At 34.9% G+C, this 22,543-nt stretch overlaps 1 protein-coding gene and 1 long non-coding RNA gene across 6 annotated transcripts in view; one reads left to right on the top strand and one right to left on the bottom strand.

The window, feature by feature from the left end:
* LOC141450743 (salivary peroxidase/catechol oxidase-like) overlaps positions 1-22,543 on the bottom strand; it is a 73,678-nt gene that overhangs the window by 18,835 nt on the left and 32,300 nt on the right. For all 5 annotated transcript variants that reach the window (XR_012456277.1, XM_074121478.1, XM_074121476.1 and 2 more), the window contains 2 exons: positions 10,944-11,117; positions 6,416-6,586 (listed from right to left, as the gene is read on the bottom strand). Coding sequence is in view for 4 of the 5 variants with exons in the window: in XM_074121478.1 (XP_073977579.1) it covers positions 6,416-6,586; positions 10,944-11,117 (345 nt within the window). In the remaining variant the exon portion in view is untranslated. The remainder of the gene's footprint in view (positions 1-6,415; positions 6,587-10,943; positions 11,118-22,543) is intronic.
* Positions 504-5,772, top strand: LOC141450749 (uncharacterized). Its single transcript, XR_012456289.1, has 3 exons — positions 504-695; positions 4,495-4,602; positions 5,037-5,772. It is a non-coding gene; the product is annotated as an uncharacterized lncRNA (long non-coding RNA).

Raw genomic sequence — 22,543 nt, forward strand, 5'->3', positions numbered from 1 at the left:
CACAGCCAGTCATTAGTCTCTAGCTGTGCAAACTCCGCGCCCCCTACTACTTCTCTTAAAAATGACAGACGCTCTCTCATTAGTGCACGTGAGTTATAATTAAAAATGAAATCAATTTTGTTCTGTTTTAATTAACACTCCTCGCAGACTCGATTCTGACTCGACCCCACTCTATCTCTCGCTCGACCGTGCACAGATGTTCATCTCAAATCGGCCGTGTTAATCATTCACATCCTTGTAAAGAGAGAAAAAAATATAAGTCCTTCAGAGCTTTGGCTCCAACTGGACAGAGCTTACGCTACATTTTTTTCATGGCACATAATTTGTTCAACTCCCTGACAATTTTTGCTTTAGTTAAACGGGCGGGCTATGAGTCTTTCTGCCACTTGAACTTTCTCTGTCCCTTAATATGAGTAACAATTGTGATTGTTACGCTTCTGCTTTTCGTTTATTTCAATGCCATGACCCACTCTTTGAGCACTGCATTAAATTATCTGTCTGAATTAAATCAGTTTAATAATATATGTAAAATAGAACTAACTTTCTTTCTAGAGCTAGAGTAAAGAGGCCCTCAGAAGTAATCAGCACGTCTTGGCCGGATTATGTGCCAATAAAAACAAAGAAAGAAACGATGCCAAAAATATTTTCAGATAACACATTGCATTCTTAATCCAAATAATACTAAATGCTGTTCGGTGAGTCGTATGATAATGTTTAAGCTACAAAGTACTCTAAATTCTGGACGGATGTTTAGTCCGCAAAAGAAGTAAAAAAAAATATTTGCAACCTTTTTTTGATAAACGCCACAATGAGTGAGCACTATCTAATAGAAAATATCCTGCAATAACAACAATACTTACCAACACAAGTCCCTAAGAGTTGGTCTTTTTAGCCACTGATAAGAAGGCAATAAATTTAAAATTGTACAAACAACATTTAGAAAATAACATAATATTTTTCAATAGGATGAAAAAAATTTCCATTTCAGCCATTTATTTTGCCGAGCTTTCGACCTAGGGACTAGGTCATCTTCAGGGCTAGTTTAGAAAGTAATATTTTTACATTACAGGGTTGGTGTGTCTTCTGTCTTGTCTGTTCATGGACCCCTGAAGATGACCTAGTCCCTAGGTCGAAAGCTCGGCAAAATAAATGGCTGAAATGGCAATTATTTTTTCATACCTATTGAAACTATGAATCAGTCACCAAAAAGAATGAACAATAATATTTTTCATTATTTAGAGTAAAGTTTAACAGAAAGGTTAGTATATTAGGAGAAACAGTTAAAACAACGTGAGAAGATGTAGTCATCCAGTTTGGATGTAATCATGTGTGACCTCACAACCCTCTCCCACACAGCTTGATGCATATTAACAAGTTGAAAACTGGAATACCAATGGCGATGCGGCTCCCGTAGTACGCAATGGCTATGAAGGAAGTTAAGAAAGCCAGCAGCGGTTGACTTAGCTAGGTCAACTTTGGAGCGCACCGCTGCCATATTACACTTTATTGAAACTGGTAGCTCACTGGAGCTGAAAAACAATGGCTCTGACTTTTCTACATGAATGGAGACGCTTCTCCGGCTAAACTTATGGATTTATTCCTGCGATTTTTTTTTTTTGTTCTTTTTCTTTATTCCCAACCGCTGTGCACGTCTATTTCGCTGGCACTCTATTTGGCTGGCATCCCGGTGCGCAGCTTGGAGGTTGAACAATGGTAACGAGCAAATGGAAAACGAGGGAGGCAAGTAGAAGAAGCGAGAAAACGAGCTGTTCTGCAAAATAAATACTCAACTCAGTTATTTGCATGTCGGGAGCCCCCCTCCAGACGCCGCCCTCAGTAATCGTTTATTTATAACCTCAAACTTTTTCCCTCTTTTTTTTTTTAGGGTCTCAGTCGCGCGATTCGCTTTATCGACTGGAATACCCATCTAATTCTAAATATCTCCTTTTTGTGTCTCCCTTTCTGTAAATCTACTTACTGCGCCTCAACACTCATTCTTTACCATTGTTGTTTAGGAGAGGCGGTGGGCTTCTTGGTTTAACCCAGAGAATTTGGTGCCAATTAACAATGCTAATCTTGATTCTTGCCTTCTTTCCATAAAGTCAACTCGCATAAGATTTTCATGGCTAAAAACAAAAAGGTAGTAAGTTCTTAAGACTTCTTTCTTTCTCATAATTTATTTCTTACAAAAAGTAAATCCTTGCTAGCGCAGGAAAGAAAAAAAAAAAAAGAAAACCTCACGGGCGACAGATTTCCTAGCGGTGCTAATTTGGTTTCTTATTGGCCGCCTCATACTGAATGCTTAATGCCCTAGCTGCGCGAATGGATATAGGAGAGCGGCAGCAGCTGAGATATTCAAATGTCTATCGTGAACTGAACAGGAAATTAGCTGCTCTTGGCAAGATCTGCTCAGACTCTTCTGGTACACCTTCTCCAGTCTGGAGTGTTTGTGTGTGGAGGAATGGGTTCCCCAAAGGCAGAAGGCACGCGTCTATATCGTATCAATTGCACGTGCCTTGAGTTCAACTTATCTCTTTAATTTAATACTGAGTTACGGCCTGCCCCTCCCAACTCCCACCCATACTTGGAATATCTTCACTTTAACAGTATCTAACTTTTTTTAATTTTATTTTTTTACTTTCTTCATTGTCTTGTAACATCTATTTAAAATTGATGACTATTCATTCCTTTATTTTTTAAAGCAAATAAAATTCTGTTACTTTTTTTCAATCTTCTTTTATTTGTTTCACCGATTGGGTAGAATCTCTTTTATAAAATCATAGCGTCAATTCATTTTTACTGCACATCCTTGTTTTGTGTTCACATTGTACCGGTATGACTACGTCATGTTGCTTGTTCTTGGATCTTTGCTAAAAGTAATCCATCCTATGTCACCACGTCGTAGAAACCTCGTTGGGAACTTGTAAAATGTTTTCTTAAAAAAAGGAAGAACTCTTTAAATTGGTTTTTGCTGTTCATGTAAGGATAATCAGTTTTGGTTAAAACTTTTTGCACTGTTTACCGCTAATTGGGTTTCCTTCTGCAGGGCCACCTGCTAACCTGCTATCATTATTGTAATAAAGTTATTGCTTACGCTTAAAAATTATTCTTAAAAAAAAAATTATAAAAAAAAAGAAGAATAAAGTAGAACAATAAGAACTTACAGCCACAAATGGGAAGACAAGTCAACGAAACAGTTTCACAACTGAATGAATCTTTGTAAGCAATAGTATGACTCACATAATTATTGTGATTGACGATTTAAGTTCATCTAAAACAATAATGAGCACTAAAAGTTGTAGATGACTATAAAAACTTGTAAATGTAATTCTGTAATATTGAAGGCAAACCAGTAAACAACTTTCGTTTGATTTATTTTTTAAAAGTTAATTCATTTGCATCGATTAGAGATAGGATTGAAGCTATTTATTGGCACTCTTAAATCCTATTCAAAGTAATGACTAGGCAAGAAGTAATTTCATCACAATAGTAGCCAAAGTGCAACGTGAAAAGTCAAGTAAGTTATTTAGAAATATCTTTCACACTCGTTTTCATTGATATAAGTATATATTTTTTTGTTCCTCGTCACTTTCTATAAAAGTATTTGATCGAAATACCATTAACTGGATTTGGAAATTTACGGAGAGATTTTTGTTTTATTCAGGCTTTTGCGTAAAGCCCATCGCCATAGATTAGAGATGGAACACACTATCTTCTCCAACAGGAGAAGGGGGAACACATGTTTAGTCTCTACTCAAGGATAACTACAATTCAATACTACAACGATTTTGCAGTTGATGTCGTCGACTAATTTTTCCTGTCCTTCACGTCACGCCAATACGATATTATAGTTCGTTGAAGATGTAAAAGGAATATTAAATATTACTTCTTTTTTTTTTTTAGCATAAAACTTTCAAATTATTAAATCTTGACTCATATATTCTTAACTCTTTTTTTGATTTTACAACTCGTTAAAATATTTAAGTTCATCATATGTACTACACCTTTTTCCCAGCTTACTCCTTGATTAAGGAAAAGGCAAGTCTGTTTAATAAATTTTGTAGCATCTTAATTTACAAAATACAATTAATATTCAACTTAAAAAAAAAAACCTTATACTTAATATAAAAAATAATATTACTCGCAATCGTTATATAAAAACATGTAAGTCAGATATTATTCACGGATTCCCATGGGATTCGCGCTACAATCAGGGAGGCGTAGCCACTCTTCTATGATTATAAACTTAGGAGCTACGGCATGTGGTCGCTTCAAGCAAAGTGAAGCATTGTAGAGAGATGTTCTCGAAATTGATTGCTACGATTTTCTATTATCTTGATATTGCACTTCAGTTACACCTTCAACTTTATTGAGAAAACCTTTCCCCTTGAATAGCCATACGGCCAGGTGTTTGGTTGATCGTATCTCCAGTGTATTTCACTGTAATGTTAGGATTGACACCCATAGTAAATAGTAATAAGGATTAAATTCCAGATTCTAAAATTGAAGAAAATTGGCAAATGGAATAGATATTTTTGGTTTTTATGGTCCTTCAAGATGGACGTGTACAATGTTGAAGTCAACCACTTTTTGGTACAAAGTGTGAGTAAATTTTACTTCATATAAACTGGGGTAAGAGGAATTCTGGTGAGTGTTTACACCAGATATTCCCCCTCCCGAGTAACCATTAAAAGTATAAAGATTGTGGCGAGAAAGAACAATTCCAAAACCAATCTGACTGCTAAGCAACTTATAATTGTTTCCAACGACTTAATACAAAGACCACCATGGGTTTTAATTGGGTCTCTAGAGAATCCTAACCGCCGAATATATTCCAATACTGTTTTCTGGGTTTCAACTTAACATTAATATTACAAGGGTAATATGGTGGAGATAGTGGGGTTAGTGAGTGAGCAAGAGGAGAAGACAATCTCCATTTCGCTCACTCTTTTACTCATTCACTCGCCGCTAAAGAAAACAATGCTACAAATGGAAGAATGTAAATAGTGTAGAAATTAATTTGCCTGGTTGTTTAGGGAGAAAACCCACCCAGGGCAGCGTAGACGTAGAAGAAGAGGATGGCTGTTTACTTTTGGAAATGAAGTGGTCCCGCTGTTTCTGAACTGCAAGCCAGCAGTACACCCTCCATCGGGAAGGGCAGAGTAAAGTGACACAGCCCTTCTTCTTGGACCAGCTTATTAAACCAACAATATGTTACTGTTCTCAAAACGCTTCGTTATTTTTCTCTTCAGATATTATTGCTGACATTATTTATATATATACATACAAGAAGCACACCTAACTAATGCTTACTTTTCCGAAATTCTTTACTTTTAAAGAAAAACATTTAAAGTATAATTATGACTATTTTTTTTTTGTTTTTAAATTGAAAAAACAAACTTGAGTACTTCTTGTCAAAACACCGAATAACGGTCGAATAAAAGGCTTCGTTCGATAACGTTTCGACAAATATAATGTTATTACATGAAAAAATAAAGTGATAAGAAGAAAGATTATAAATTAAACAAGAGTTACAAAAAAACAAAAAATTAAATTAATGGCAAGATAGTAATAAAAAAAATAATCAAATATTTATATTAAATCATTTTTTTTTTTTAAATAATTTAAGGCGCATCAACATCTGAGGTCATTGCCACCCGGAGCTTTTTTCAGAGCACCGCCGCCCACCGGACAGTGTTCTCTTGTTACAGACAACACCGGACAATGAGCTGTAAGAAGCTCCTAGAAAGATAAAATCAAAGATCAACAAGCTGGATTCGAACCCGGGTTCTCCGCGTGTGAATCCAATACGCTAACCGCATAGCTAATCCCTTCCCTTATTTTTAGACCTAAAAAAAGATATTTCTGACAAAAATGTTGGCATTTATAACAACATTTTATTAAACAGAACCTCAATATTTTTAAAAGAATCTAGTTATAGAGACTTTAATTATTAAAAAATACTGAAAATAAATTAATACATAAAAGGAACTCGTGACAGACGATGGGTTTACTATAAATACGTAGCTTTTTAAAAGTATATTTTTTTGGTTAATTTCTGTATTAATTTGCATAGGTATATAATCTGATTTATACATTATAAATAGTAATCTACATCTGCTGGCTCTGTGTACTTTGCGAGGGTATGGGACCGGTTTTAGACCGCCAACAAGTTCTTAAAAATTGTGGCTGGTCCACTTCTCTCTGTGGGTTCTCATTAACATAAAATACATTATTTCTAACATTAGCTAAGAAATACTGCAATTCGGTTTCAGATCTCACAGTTTCAACCGTAAAACTATATTAAGAAAATCAGAAATGAAACGAAGACGATTCATTTTTACCAAGAATGGCGTGGAGAACAAAACAGTTATTAAAATATGAAATTGAAGACTAATAAGCGCTAATTACTTACCCAATTTACAGCCATATCTGACACCGTTCAATGATCTAGCGAAATGGATGCACCTCTTCTTGTAGGGATGTTGTGAGTAGAACGGGTCATCCTCAGGTATTTCTATTGGCAGACAGTTGGGATGACGTTCAGAGCTGCCGCAACAGTTGACATCTTTACGGGTAACTGGATCTGTAGAAAAATTTCATTTTTTATTAGTTAACATTTGATATGATACAGCTAGAAGTTAGGCTGGAAGGTCACTTGGCCAGTGGTTCTCTCACTTATATTATCGCGCACCCATGGGTACCACAGAGCAGTGTCTGTAACCAATAACTATAATTGTACACGTTGAGTCTTCGCATACTTTCTTGAGAAGCCCAAAAATGATGTTTAACAGCCGTTGTAAAAGTAAGTAAAGTAATTGCCTATTTTTTCAGGCAGGGCTTAACGTCCAACTACCAATTAGGTGTCGTGGCCGTAGGCGACTAGCAAACATACTTTACTGTAAATTTCTTTTATTAACCATTAAATAAAATCCAAGGCCTAAGACCGGGAATCAAACCCAGTCCTACAATACATATTAGCTTCGCAGGTCTCGCCTCTAACCGTTCGTTCGGCTACCGTGGCGTCTCTTAAGAACCGTTGTATTAATGGCATTATACAAAGCTAAATATGTCTAACATGTGAGGAAGTCCACTCCGAAGCAAATTAAGTCCGTTCTGTAAGAATCAATACTTATTAAAGATTTCTCCTAAATAACGATTCACTGAATATATAGAATTGACAGTAAAACTTTAATTAAATAGTATTAAATGAGTTATCATTTGAGTTCAAGCCAGAGGCGGCAATTTACACAAGACCATTATGCGGATGCGGTGTGCAGATTAAGACCCCTAATATTGGGAGCACCAAACACTGTTCTGGATTAAAGCAGAATGTGCCTCCATGGACGGGAGTGCTAAGGCTCTATTGTCTACTACATTATTTCCAGACCCTTCTCTCTGCTGCAACCCTTCTCATGCAACCTTAATATAAGTTATGGATTGAAAGTATATATTTTTTTTTATCGAACATTTAAATTTGTTTCTTTAATTGTTGCCTGTAGTTAGCTAGTAACTTCCGTAGTATCAGTTCCAGATTACTGCTAGCTAATTTCTATAGCAACCTCGTGTTTCTTGAACACGAAACCTTATCATGGATATCACTTAACCTGTTATGTATCTAAAAAATTTCACAAGAATTTCTCTTACAATGCTCAAAGTTCCAAATATTACATCTTCTCCGCAATGTTTAAAATATATTTAATTCTTACCAGATTAAACAGTTTATACAGATTATACATAAATAGCTATTTTCAGGTAAACTAATCCTCAGCTCTTATTAGGGAATGACTTAAAATAATTTTTTTTTTTTTAAATTATTAAATTTAAATCAAAGTTTCACACGGAACTTTTCATGAAGAAAATCCCAAACAAAATTAAAAAAATAATAACCTTAAGCAAAGCGAATTACTTTCGGTAATGAAGCAAATTCTTTAAACTTAGAAATTACAGACACATTACACAATTAACCTTCCCTAATTGTAAATTTGACTTAATCATAAACACGTGAAACCCCTCAAGGAAGTAGATAACAGCAGAAATTAGAATCTTGTTGAAGTATGCAAGTCAGGTTATGTTATCTATCTAACAAATGCCATGTTTGTTTACAAAAATGTTTTCAATAGCCTTAAACATGGATTCTTAAAATATTGTTTAAACTATTTATAACTTCTGAACACAAACAAATGACTAAATTAGGAAATAATTGTTTTACAGTTGCTTAATTGCTTTAAAGCTGAAGCCATCCATTCAGGACATACTAATATCGAACGCAATATTATACGCAAGCATATCGTGTACATCGGAGACCTTCTGTGCGAGAGAACACTACCCTGAGATTGGCAATGCATTATCTCCGTAAGCCAATTATACTAGTTATTACTATGTTAAGTTCAAAGCAAATCTTTGGAGTCATTTTCGAGTGTAGCACTAAAACGAGAAAAAATCTAAAAAGAGAAGTGGTACTCCCGAATTTGAGAGAACTGATCGTAGAGTTAAAGTAGATTCTCCGGGTGAGGTTTAATTAAATTATGTTTCATTTTCCGTCAATTTTTTGTTTTGCTTTGGAAATATTTTGTTTTCCCACAAACAGATCATTTTCTAAGAACCTCTTTCTCTGACCGAGGGGACCTTTTAACGGATATTTCGGGCGACTGCAGTACTTCCACTTACTGATAATAGTAAAAGAAAGTAAAAATATGATGTGAATTAATCCCACGTCGAAGTTAGGACAATATTAAGAGCTGCAGAATACTATTCTTCAACCAACGAGGAGGAACTACTCAACACTCCTTCAATATAAGTTACGTAACATACCAGTTCTGTAACAGATTGAGTTCACACTAATTAAAACTGTCCAGTAGGCCAGTTGTATAAGGAAAGATCACACAAAACTGCGTGAAAAAGCATGTATTTTACTGATGCTAATAAATAAAATTCACCGAAATGGCAATATTCAAGAAATCCGCCACGGGTTTTCTTCAATATCGAAATTTTAGCAAAGCAATGAATTCTTGTTCAACTTATATGTCCGTATTTTAAACAAGAAAGACACTTTAGAGAAGGGAACCCTCCACAACTCTCTTAAAATGCATTTTGCTATGGTGAAAATGTTTCATACAAAAGTTATAGATCTTGATAACTTTTGAGAAAATTACCAAAATTCGCTACTAATTCTGTTGAAACACATTAAAGAAAACCACCATATTAGGGGAAGAATTCAAGATTTTCTTGAAAATGATTCACTTTTTTTCTTTAACACATTAAGGCTTATTACTTTATTCGAAAGTTTACCCTGGAAAAACTCTGGAAACTCTATTTGAAGTATCACTTCAGAACAATTTAATATTTCATCTAAATAATAATATGAAAAAATAACTGCCAATTTCAGTCATATTTTGTTTTTTTATTATGCCGAGCTTTCGACCTAGGGATAGGTCATCTTCAGGGCTGATAGTCAATGTAATGTTTTATACCATTAAAGGTTGGTGTGTCTTCTGTCTTGTCTGCTCATTGACAGACAGTCGAAAGCTTGGCATAATAAAAAAAAAATACAAAATATGACTGAAATTGTCGGTTATTTTTTCATGCTATTGGAAAAATGAATCAGTTACGTAACTTATTTTAACAGGAGTGTTGACTAGTTCCTCGCTGGTTTCAATTCTAAAAAATTTGGGAATTTAGAATTGTAAAATAATGCAATAAGATAAAGTCGTGAGTGTTCACTTCAAATTTTTATTTTGCCTGACAACGAACATTAAAAATAAATTCCCAAACATGCCTAGAATAATGGAACGATTGTAAGTATCATGGGGATTTCTGCAGTTAGTGTGTTGAAGGATAAGGGAAGCGGCGATAAATGGTACACGTCTCTCTTCATTCATTCTAAAACTAGAATGAATGTAAATCTTACCAAATCTGAAAAGCTGATTCGCTGGGATTCGGAATTCCGAATTGAATATTACCGACATATCGGCAAGTTTAGCCAGAGAGATAATGGTAACAGATTTATGGGATGTTTAGGAGGAGAAGAAGAAGGGTTGCGGATAGGATCCAATTATTGGCTATGTCCCAAGGTAGTCACCGGCGTGCAAACTGGATAGGTATGAGGTATAAAAGGGGACGCAGGAAGTTGTCTCTTTGGTAAAACGTTACCTCACAGAATCTCACTCTGTCCAAGTAGACAAATGTGATTCGTCCCCCTGCTTAACTATATATCCTGTCTGCCTCAACTAACCCCCCATAAATAAACACTTACTACATCGTCTCTGCCTATCCCTGTTTCTGCTGACTAGTATTACTGTTAGTTTTCACTAGCCAATCTTCCAATGCCTCCTTCACCTATTATTTTTTCATGCATATTTCTTATTATATATTCCCCTCTTCTAATGACAGTTAGACTTAGCTATCGTGGAATAGGTTGCGTTTACAGCTTTTCAGCTGTACTAAAAACTTCCAACACATGTTTATTTTCTATAATTTTGGTAAGAGAAAGCATGGCAATCGTCGAGAAGTTTTTAAGTGGCACTTTGCTTAAGAAAATGGCTCCAGCGATTTGCTTCGAACTTGCTCTGCTAAGTTCACAACAATTTTTGTTTGTAACACTTTTATAGAAAAAATTAGTTTCTTCTAAAATAAAACTATATTTCTGAATGTTGCGGATTTAATGACTGTCCTTAGACAAAATTCAATGCCAGACACAAATAAGGATTTTTTTTTTAGGAAGGCAACAAACAACCTGTACAAGTGGAGAAGATCCACAATCCTTAAGCACAATATTAAGCCGCGGATACTTCCTGTCATCCTTATTTGCCTACTACAATCCTGGTACAATCATCTTTCTCTCTAAAAAAACAAAACCTTATGTAGAGTGCAAAGTGCGAACTCTGTAAGGAATAAGTAACAAAAAAAGTTGAAGATGAATAATCTATCTAATTAACATTAACCTTTTGTTTCAGCGGTGAGCGTCAAGTCATGATCAACAAGTTGTCCCCAGGATGCGAACATGAACGTAACCAGATGTTGATGTCTGATAGGTTTATGCCCATGTACAGTCGAAGATACCAGCCTTGCCAGAGGTAACGGGTATCCATTTTTACTAACTTTTGGCTCAGATATACCTGAAAAAATAAAATGCATTTATGAGATAAATTCTAGTTTAATACCGTATTACTTACAGTCTATATATAACTGAACCGCCCAGTGGTTCTAATAAATATGTAACTTACTGATTTTAACTATTCCTGCTAAAGAGTCATTAGTTTTATTCGAAATACTGATTGATTGACTGAGTTTTCTGAAGGAGTTGTCCCCCAGTTTTTTTCTGCAGTGCAAATTAATACACCAACCCTTTGGAGATGTATCACTTACTATAATGGACCTGTAGCTAAGGTTGCTAGCAAAAGTGACCAAGGTTGGACATGTGAGGAATTCATGGGAAGAATATAGTATAAGCAATCTCTCTATTTGAGAGATAAGAGGGATTTGGGAAAATTGGAAAGACTGTAACAGCAATTCAGGGACCTTCCAGGTAACCAGGAGATTTATACAAGTTGTATAATGCTTTGAATGCTTCTGGCGTCTGGTGTCAGATTACGCAATTGGTTGAGATCACCCCTTCCTTCAGTTCCTATCTATTTAACGAGTTAAGTTAGTCAACTTAAATAATACTGGTCAGTAACCTTGAAAAAACCTTGAATGACTTCGGGGATTTTTTTTGATGGGAAAAGAAAACTATCCCAGATAATTTGGTTAGATATAAGAAACTGGTGATGTAATCTGAAGATACCTTTCTTCCAAGGGCTAACGCAACCAGTTGAATAGATGGGAATGGAAGATAAGAACTTGAGAGATTGCCCAATCTGTGCCAGAAATATCTAAAACATATTACTAGTACTCGTACATGAAACCGTAGTTAAATTTGATCAAGGTACAGCAATTGAACTTTTCATATTTTACTGACGAAATGAAAGCAAAATAGAGTAAAAAGAGAGACTATGAACTTTGCTAGCTTGCATTCAGCCAAGCAAAGAGAGGGGGATACGGTCGGCGTGGCAAGCAAGCTGGCAGCCAAACTTAACAAAATGTCCCAGCAGCAGCAGCAGCGGCAGTACTATAATTGTCCTCTTAAGACAAACATAACTGTGGCGAGCAACAAGATTGTCCTCGGCTCCATGCTTACTCCAACTTCTTCATAATAGATGGAGAAAGTTCTCCAATAAGCACTACCACTACAACCTCTAGTGGTGTCGGTTCTACCCACCAATATTCTCAAACCACCGTTACACATTTAGAAATGGTCTACTTGAATAATTAAAGAAGAAAGAGGGAAAGCGTTTAACCCCTACCTCCGGGGCTGCTACTTCATACACAACCCCAATCACCTCTTGAAAAGTTTCATTGTGGCTGTACGCTCATTGAAGCCCCGGCTAAAGATGATATTAAATAAAGTACTCTGGAGAGAAGCGGCATTTAGGTTTAAACTAAGACGTAGCGCGATCTACTAATTTACTTAATTGAATTCGTAACAGATTTTATTAGAAATATTAAATAGCTAATGAGAAAACTGAAATTAACTTTAATTAGTTTATTGTGATATGAAACGCCAATCCAAGTTCATTTAGTTCAATTTTAGTTGGAGTACGAGGCAGAAGATAGAATTTTAAATTAAAATGAAATAAGTTTTCAGTTGCAGAGGTTGCTTAAACGTACAATTTTTGATTAAAACAAAACTGGAGTTTTTTGTCTGAAAAAATTAATTTTAGGGATAATTAGGGAGTTCAAGTAATTAGTTCAGGGGTTACTCGGATGGTTCCTTCAGAATGGTAGGCAGGTAGGAGTTCACTGAGCAGTATCTTGGTACTCTAGATTTGTGCATTTCTTTGCTGTATTTCGGATACACCGGTCTGAAACTCAACTGTAGAAGGTACTATACAAGGGATATTATATGTACATGCTGCGCAGAAGATACTAAATTCTTCTGTCTTCATTTCGAAATTCTGATTGCAACGCACCAGGTGACTGGAAGAAATAACTTCTAACAAAGAGAAACACCAAAGGTCCTTGGAATAGAGTCAGACGTGGCTCTACCCCGTTGACCAATAATAATGATAGAAAGGCAGCAGTAAACAGCGGTAAGGGTAAGTGGTGCATGTGTTCGCTCGAGATTTATATAGAATAGAATAAATACTTATTACAATAAATCTGTGGCTTAGTGCAAGAAGTGCCAATGTCAAAAAAAGGATTATGGGTGTACGTCCTCTTTGGTTTACCTGGAGGGGGCGGGGGAATATTGATGCTAAATTTTGACATTGGCACTAGTAAGTTTTAGTAACTCAGTTACTACTTTGAACTTGACTTCGCCACTCCTTGCAAGAAAAAGTTTGATGGCTAATATATCAAAACAGATTTTTTACTCATTTTTACCAAAATCTGTCATTGGAACTTCTTGCACTAAGCCACAGAAATATATACATAGAATAAATAATGAAGTTTAATATTCATTGAATTTTAACCTTCTTATCTAGTGAAGAAAAAGAAAAGTTAGGTGAGGAGGATTGGAATTCAGGGAAAAAAGGAGAGGAAAAACCTGCAGCTAGAGCTTGAGATTTATATATATATATATAAAAAAAATGATGTAGGTACTTAATGGTAATGTACAATATCTAAAAACAATTCTTTTGTTGTACACAGGAGAGCTTATAACGGACATTTTCTACGAAAGCTAGTTATGGCATCTTTGACTCGATCGCAATAACTTGTTCTCGAAGATATTTTTTAAAAAAAAGGCACAATATTTTGCAACGCAGTTACAATTCCGAATAAATTATTAGAGAAGTAAACTCTTGCACGCAGGAATGTCACCTTGGAGAAATGTCACTAGAACAGTCATTAATAAACTATTAGAAGCTGTTTATAAAAAACAATAATAGAAAGTACATGGCAGATGTTGATTTGTACTGAATCTATTTCTGATCCAGTTAAAGCAAGCAGCTGTTTAGAGAAGTAGAGTGGAGTTGATTTCCTGAAGATTCTGTAGAAGAGGTTTCTGTTGGTGGTAGGTAGCTAACCCCTTGGTATTTGACATGTACTTTTCTGCTCAGTAGATCCCTTGCGCCAGAAACTAACACAGCAGAGTTTCGACATTTTGATAGAGTTGTTGGCCAAAGAGGAAAGCGTAAAGAGTGGAAGAGTCCATTATTCAGCGTAATCCGGTCTGATACATGGCCAGTGTAGATATCCCACTAGATGGGTACGACGCCATTGCTACCCTCTCTGATTTAGCACACCTTATTCCTTCGACCCATATTAAAATACTCTTTTCTTACCACTCACCCTCCTGCTACATTGTCTACTTGGAGAGACCAACTTTTTTTCTACCTTTTTTTTTTTCAAACGATCCTGCTGCTTCTCTACCTCTCCATGGCCCTTACCAAACTTAGCGCGAGATCTCTTAGTGTTGGTCGGGAAATTTATTGTCATCACCTCCATATCTCATGGAAATATTCTTTTACTTGAAGACAATATCTCGCTAAGGGGTGAATTCCCACCCTAAGCCATACTCTCACCGCAACCTTCTTCTTGGAAAACTAAAGTAAAAGAGGTCTGCACCTTTTCAACCTGCTGTCAGCTTTCTAAAATTATTTAATATCTAAATCGTGTAAGAACAGGTCTTGATAGAATAAAGCCAAAGTTTATTTAATAACCAACAAAAAGGGTAACCATTATTATACAACAGAGATGACCCAAAATATTTTTCGAGAAAAAGAAACTAGCTCTCTTACCACTTCAGTATTGCGGTCGCCTAGTCTTCGAATTGGAGTATTCACGAGAATTACACGATTTAAGATCTCTCATGTCAAAAATGGGAAGTTTAGAAAAAAGTGTAGAGTTTGAACACACCTACCTCAAAAACGCTAAATCTTGGAAAGCTACAACTTTATATTTTGTTCTTCGAATCCCATGGAACTGACCGTAACTTAGCGATGAACAATTTTAACCGGAATTTAAAGGAACTGATACATGGCCAGTGTAGATATCCCACTAGATGGGTACGACGCCATTGCTACCCTCTCTGATTTAGATGCGTGATGATGTAATCTGAAGATGCCTTTCTTCCTAGGGCTAACGCAACTAGTAGAATAGATGAGAATAGAAGTTAAGAACTCGAGAGATTGCCTAATCTGTGCCAGAATTATCTAAAACATATTACTAGTACATGAAACCATAGTTAAATTTGATCAAGGTACAGCAATTGAACTTTTCATATTTTACTGACGAAATGAAAGCCAAATAGAGTAAAGAGAGAGACTATGAACTTTGCTAATTTTTTATGAACGCATTTTTTTTATTTTTGAGATTTTCCCGAAAACCGCTGCAGCAATTTCCTTTAAACTGAGAGTTTCCACGACTCAACCTAGCCAACTTAACAAACTCCTCTACGCTTCTCTTAATGAACTAATGACTGAAAGTTTCCAAGGTTATTTTGGTACATTTGGCACGCTAATTTACGCGTGCATTTATAGTTAATAGTTTTTCTAAATGAACTACTTATCCTAGGATTTTTGACTCTAATATTATTTGCCTGCTGTTTAAACTGCTTTTTTTACTGATTACCAGTAAAAAGTAAAACAATATCTGGAAAATGATAAGCAAATCTTTTGGACTAACTGGATAATAAATAAATCGGTGGAAATTGGCCAAGATTACAAAAAAAATATCACTTCTTGCATTAAAACAATGCACCTGCCAACTATGGGCATTCAGATAAGAACATCTATCCTATTCAGTAGATTCACTGACGATCTATCTATTCCCAAATCTAAAGAAATTTTTGGCAGGAAGAAGTTTCAATTGAAATGATTAGATTATTTTTGGAATAAGTGTCAAATCACATAATCGTAATATTTATACGACAGAACTGGTAAGCCAATAAAACTTGTTATCAAAGACAAGGTGATGGATTGTGAAAGAGAAGGAGAGAGACAGAGAGAGAGAGAGAGAGGTCAGAAACCAAAATTTTACGTCCAAGATTATGTAACAAAACTATAAAACATCAAAAACACCAGTTTATGTTATTTACGTACATTCATAAAATATGACAACCTTAAAACACACCTATTTTCCCTTTGGGCTCTAAGATAAAGGTTAATCTACACATCTAATCCTTAAGATAAGATTTTATTAGAGTGGAATATTTTTAATAACACCTTAAAAATAACTTAGTTGCTATTTTCAAGTAATCAAGCACAATAAAACATGACAATTTAACAACAGTCTGAAATTTGGTGAACACCTAAAGGCAATCAAATATAGCTTCCATTTAGGTTAAACCTGAATTATTTTTCTAAAAAAGAAAACATTGCTTGAATTTGTCTCTTATAACTTCCCATATTTCAACTTACTAATGCAGCTTTGAAAAAAATCATTTTAACCAACGAAATAATGACGCCAAAAAGTTCAAGAATTATATTAAAAACTACTGCTTTTCGCAGCCCCTTGTTCACTTGGGCAGTCTACCATCTTCTTTTTTGCTGTCAGAAAATTCATTCCTCAAAGACAGGCAAGCGGTTGACTAATTCTTTGCAGAATGATATGGCCAGGTGGAAGATGAAATCAGTCCTTACTGGATTATTATGCTATTTGTAAATGAAAGAGTGAGATCTAGACTTTAATTAAAAACGAATACTTTAATAGAATCTCCACCTTTCTTCGAAAACTCTCGAGTAAAGACGCTTATTGGGATACTATGATTATTCAAAAAGTGATTTTTTTTAAATATTACTCCAAAAACAGTTCAGTATGTACAGCTTCTTGTATTTCTGTAAAGAAAGTGAAAATATTATTTGGATTTCTCCAATGAAATAATCTTTTACGAGGAGTTTTCTCCACAATGAAGCATCTATCTCCTGAACTGCTAAGAACTAAGAACGGTATTCTATGACCATGTCTCAAGACAATACATGGAGTAGTCCGTTAAGAGTAATTTTACTAAAAAAAGAAAAAAAGTCAACAATCTCATCCAGTTAAAATAACCAAGCTTCCCTACGGCCTACAGGCATCCGAAATTCACTTGAACGAGTACAAAACGAGGAGCTCTCTACTAGTTTCATTTGGAAATTTTCCTCAAGGAATATCGTATGGTTCTGGCAAACTGTGAGGCCACCTTGATAAATCCACAAGCATTGATTGTGATATTTCTCAGAAAGATGGTTTTGATTTCAATTTTATACAATTTCGCTGTCATTAAAAGAAGAGTGACGTCACAGCTTTTCTAAAACATAAGTGAAATTAATGCTCCCACAAAACAAATATTCAATTCAAAGTTTTAGCTTAAAATAGGTTATGACCAAGTTCAAATGGAACCATTTTAACCAGGGCAATCAGGAAAACTCGAAGAATTTTTTTTTCAAAAGCCACGTGAGAAAATACAGGTTTTTTTTTAATGTTTCAAAAAATTTAAAAATCTGTTACTACCAGTGAATACTCAGCAAATTTGAAATGAATATAATATTCCCTACAATAAGAGTCATAGAAACAAAATAATTAGAAAAACAAAAAACAAAAATTACAACCCCAGTAAATCTTAAAACCAAAATAGTTGAAACTATTTTTTTTGTCTTTTTCGCCCTACTTTTGATTGGCTCTAGCAAATAGGTGGGCGTTGCTTACTTTTAGCTTTGTATTGATCAACAACCCAATTCTTCTCAGTGTAATGTTTGAATTAAATTGAAAATTTAATAAATGACGTTTCAAATTTGTTAAAATTTATTGATTCTCTTTTACTTCCAAATTAAAAATTCAAATTGAAGACAAAAATTTACAGAAAACAATAAAAATAATAATTATAAAATGTAAAACTCGACATCTGTCAAATGCTTAATGCAAATGTTAAAAAAATAGAAGAAAATTATACAATAAAGCCAATTGATAAACCGAGTAACTGGTTATATAAAAGTATTTGTAAAATTTGAATCATGGATTGTGGTTATTCAAGGTTGTATTTGTTTTCGTCAAAACTAGCTCGCTCTACTAGTTTTTGAAATAATTTTTATTCATTCTTTGTTCTTTCTTTTGATTTTAAAAAATACAGAATTCAACAAAATAGAAAATACATAAAATACGAGCTGATGAAACTGTTGAAAAAGAAACGCAACATAATTGGAATTAATGACGTAAAAACGGAATGAATTGAAGAAAGGTGTTAAAAGGTGTAACATGTTAGGCCGTAGAGCTCCAACGTTGAAGTCACTTGTTGTATAAACAAGTACACAACAAGTTGGTCCAGTCCCAGCATCCAACCTATAAACATCTCTCTCTACTCTTCCAACAATCATCTTTCAACAACTAGTAGTTTTGTTCAAGTAAAAGTAAATAAGACGCGTTCCCTAGGTCAATTTTAATTCTTACTTCCTCTCTTACGATATAAGCGCTGCTTCTTATAAGAGTTCTGCTCAACAAATTCGATTTTTGTATATTCACCATTTCAACAGGTTTTGAGGTGTACGAAAAATTGCAGTTTATGTCAGTATTTAATTTTAGTGAGTGAGAATCTGCCCAGTCTATGGAGTACGTGGACAATATACGAGTAAATTCTAAACTAAAAACCGCAGCAAGAATTTGAGGTTTGCCTAATAGGAATAGATTTAGAATTAGATTTATCTGGGATATGGATGTAAATGTAAATCCACTGCGAGCTGAAAGATGAATTGGGGCTCCGTTAAATTCAAGATTTTAGGTGTAAAGTTTGCTAGAGTTACCGTTTACAGAGCGAGCGAATGCCTTATGGGTTCGCTTATCCAAGCGCATATTTGCAAGCCTTAAGTTCATTGTGTACATGTTGGAGGTGCCTGTATTGAGAAAAGTTTAGGGTTTTATTCTGGAATAACCGCAGGGACGTCAAGCAATTCTTAGTGTTCTCAGTAGCAATTCTGAGGTTAATAGTATTCAAAATTATGTGGTTATTCCTTTTTTTTTACTTACACGGACACTTCCGTAACATATGGACGTAAGCCAAAGAAAATATATTGCTTCGTACTCAAGGAACCGCTGAGCATGTATTTCCAGTGGATATTCAGTTTGGAAAACCTGTCAGAGCTGCTTAATTCCTTCAAATCACGTCCCTTTACAGAGTGAGAGAAATTAAAAAAATTAGTTAAGAGCTATTTTCAGAAAACAATGTGAACAAGTTAAAACAATTCGAAAAGTTGTAAGGAAACGCTGCAACAATGAAAGCATATTGGATCTTGTTTGTTCAAGTATGCGCATAAATCCCAACAAGATGTTCCCCCAAAGAGTGCGGGGCACTGTGCGACCCGGATGGAGAAGAGGGTGAAGAAACCCGATTACAGGCCAAACTAATAGCCATACTTTCTCACTTCTAACCATGAATACAATTAGCGCCCATCTAAGAAAGTGGCTCGGGAGTAAAAATTGCCCCGTCGTTACCCCTTTATTATGTAAAAAAAAAATATTAATATCCTATCTTCCCCCAACAACGAGGCCATCCTCTTTTCTTAATTATCGAATACTAAGACGATATCAGGACCATATTGTAATTACTCAACCTCCCACTTCGGCAATTAAGTAATAAACATTTAGCTACTCCAACATCCCCAGCAGTTTCACTTTTATTACTTACTCTTTACTGAGTAAGTAATTTAGTAATCAAAAAACTTTTATCAGGAAATTGAGACGTCACTTACGTCAGTATCACTGAAAGGATGTGAAATTTTTGTCAACTGAGTAACATGTCTTGAGGTCTGAGTTTTGAAGAATACAAGCACTAAAAATTGGACTAAAAAAGCACGCTATTATTGTAAAATGCTCTAACCAAATTCTGCTAACTGCGTACATACCCAAATTTCTTTACATTCTGCAATAATGTCTCAGTTCTAGCCCCCTTTCCAATTGTGTCTTATTACATATTTTACAGTCATATTGGACAAATAGAAAATACAACAAAACTAAGCATACAGAATTGAAATTTTATTAAAGGTGGACGATTAGAACAAAAGGAATCTTAAGCTAAGTTTAAGTAAATGAACACAGTTGAAAGGTCAAAACAGACAATAAAATTTAAAAACTATTTACCCCCTAGTGGCTTTAAAGGTGTGTTGAGTATCTCTTAAGATAAGATTGGCTGTTTGAGAGCTTTATCAAACCTTTTGTTATTTTATTTTGAACTGTTGTACTTTAAAGATTACGAATTTTTTTAAAAAAAATTGATAAATAGAATGATCAACGGACGAAATGACAAAGAAAAATTAGCAGATAAGATTGTGTCTCAAGAAGAGCAAGGAAGCAAAAAGTAGGATTGAATTTTCTTTGACTTGCAAATCATATTGGTTGCGCGCCTGTTCTTTTTATACTCTGAATTTTGGGAGCTAAGAAGTGAGGCGGCTCTAAGGCAATTCAGATGTAGTTCGAGTGGTTTGCTACCATCATATACTGTTGTGGTACAATCACGTGACTGAAATAGTGTGGCCTACTGCAGTTGCCTTCTTAATTGAGTTTTATTTATATGGTTTTGTTTATTTATTTCAAGTGATTTTTGTGATCAAAACATCAACTATATATTTTCTTTGGTTTTTTGTAAAGACAGTCGTCGGTGTTGCATTTTATGGTTAGGTGTAGCAGTGTGAACTGCTAAAGATGTTTTCTGTTACGCATGTGCCTCTCATGTTGATTCGTTTTGTTTTTTTTTCCAAAGGCTGCGAAATGTGAGCAAGATGTGCGACTTGGATGGAGTTGCACTTTTATAATTTTTTGTATGTTAAGTTGGCCTGTTTATTTTTTGATTCTCGAACGCGCAGTCTTTCTTGGGTAGTAGGTGCCGTGATGAGTATATATCGGTTCCTAAAATATCTGTTTAACGAGATGAATTTTAGGCAAAGGATGGATGTTAGACGGAACATTCAGATGTAAGCCTGAGATGAAGTATAGAACGCCATCATTGTCTTCTATTTAATTCAAAACGAAGCACAGAGAACTCAAAAAGCTCTTGCTCAACACCCAAGTTGCGAAGCAGTTGTAAAAGTGGAGCCCCAGATATGCTTGTCAATAACCATGTTATTGGAAAAATACTTCAAACCTCACATTGAAACATATAAGAGAATGTAAACATAAATTTGTATGCAAATATATTTAAATATTTATTATAGTGCAATATAAGTGCGCAGTACTACTCTCATTCATTTTCTCCTGAATGAAATTTTTAGCATCCAAGAATGTTGCTTTTTTTTCAAGGTGAACTTATGACTACCATGGTCTATTAAATGTTCGACATTTTTATAATTTGAACGCAAATTTACTCTACGATAGAGGAAAAGCAATAAATTAACTGAGCGCAAAGAAGCTCAACGCAAATGAAAGTAGAGCAATTTTAATGAGTTAAAAAAAGGCGGATTTTCAAGTTTTATTATATTTATTATTCTTGGACTGCGCATGTTTACTGAAACTTGTACTTAAAGCTCCGATTATGTAATAGATTTCCTTTAAAAATAATTCCAATTCTGATTGCTCGAACTAATCGCCTTATTCAACAGCCGAAGGAAACGGGAAAATTTGGGCACTTAAAGAAGAACTATCTATGGTTTCAAAAATTCAAGAATAGAGGCACCACCTTGGAAAAGAAAGACTAGTTCACTAACATCTTCAGTGGTAAATTTAGATAATCTGGCCGAAGATGAGGAGTTCTACTTCACCAAAGCAAAGTACCTGTCATTTCTATCATCTGAACTAGGCCTCAATCGGCAATGGTAACACATAAAGCGTTTAGAAAGGGTCTTCACCAACCGATTCCAGCCCAAGCAGCGTGTTGTTTAGACAACCAAGGTCAATTTTTAAGAGGAACCAATCAGCTCAGGGTATTAAGAAAAACAAGATCAGTTAATAAGAATGTGTTTAGTTACCACGTCCTTTATATAACCCTTTTCTTTCTTCTTTGGCTTAAACGGGTAACCATTTCTTCTTGTAAATGTCAAAATTTCCTAAAACTTCAATAATTCATCAATTCAAAGGAAGTTTATAGCTGCAGTTCAAGAATTCTATGAATCTACACCCAAAGAATGGAATCGCAATAGCATCCAGTAGCTCGCCAAAAGATGGATAAGCATAAAACATAACGGGAAAGGTTTTGAGAAGAAACATTAACTTTATTATACACAACATTACAAAAAAAAGAAGTATTATTGAGATTGACATTTGATGCGTCAATTACATGCAAATGCTCGAATATTAAACCCTGTTGGTGATGTAATCTTCGGTTCACGGTTATTTCTGAACCAAAGTTATGTACATATATTCCAGGTGTACACATTAGAGGTGATTTTACTATCAGGAATAGACACAAAATAGATAATTCTTCAAATCTATTTGAAGCAAAAGAATAAAAGCTGTTGGCTTTCCACTCACATCTAAAAGTACAAAATGATGCAAAAAAAAAAGACAGTACCATAAGTTTGGAGAAAAGCCGGAGGGGCTGTTTTTCAGAGAATTCCAGCTAACTTGGAAATCCGTATCGGAACAGAAAGAAAAACTAAATTCG

This window comes from Rhodnius prolixus, unplaced genomic scaffold (genome assembly GCF_049639745.1).
Source record: "Rhodnius prolixus isolate KJV_2025 unplaced genomic scaffold, Rpr scaffold_8, whole genome shotgun sequence".
Taxonomy (NCBI): Eukaryota; Metazoa; Arthropoda; class Insecta; order Hemiptera; family Reduviidae; genus Rhodnius; species Rhodnius prolixus.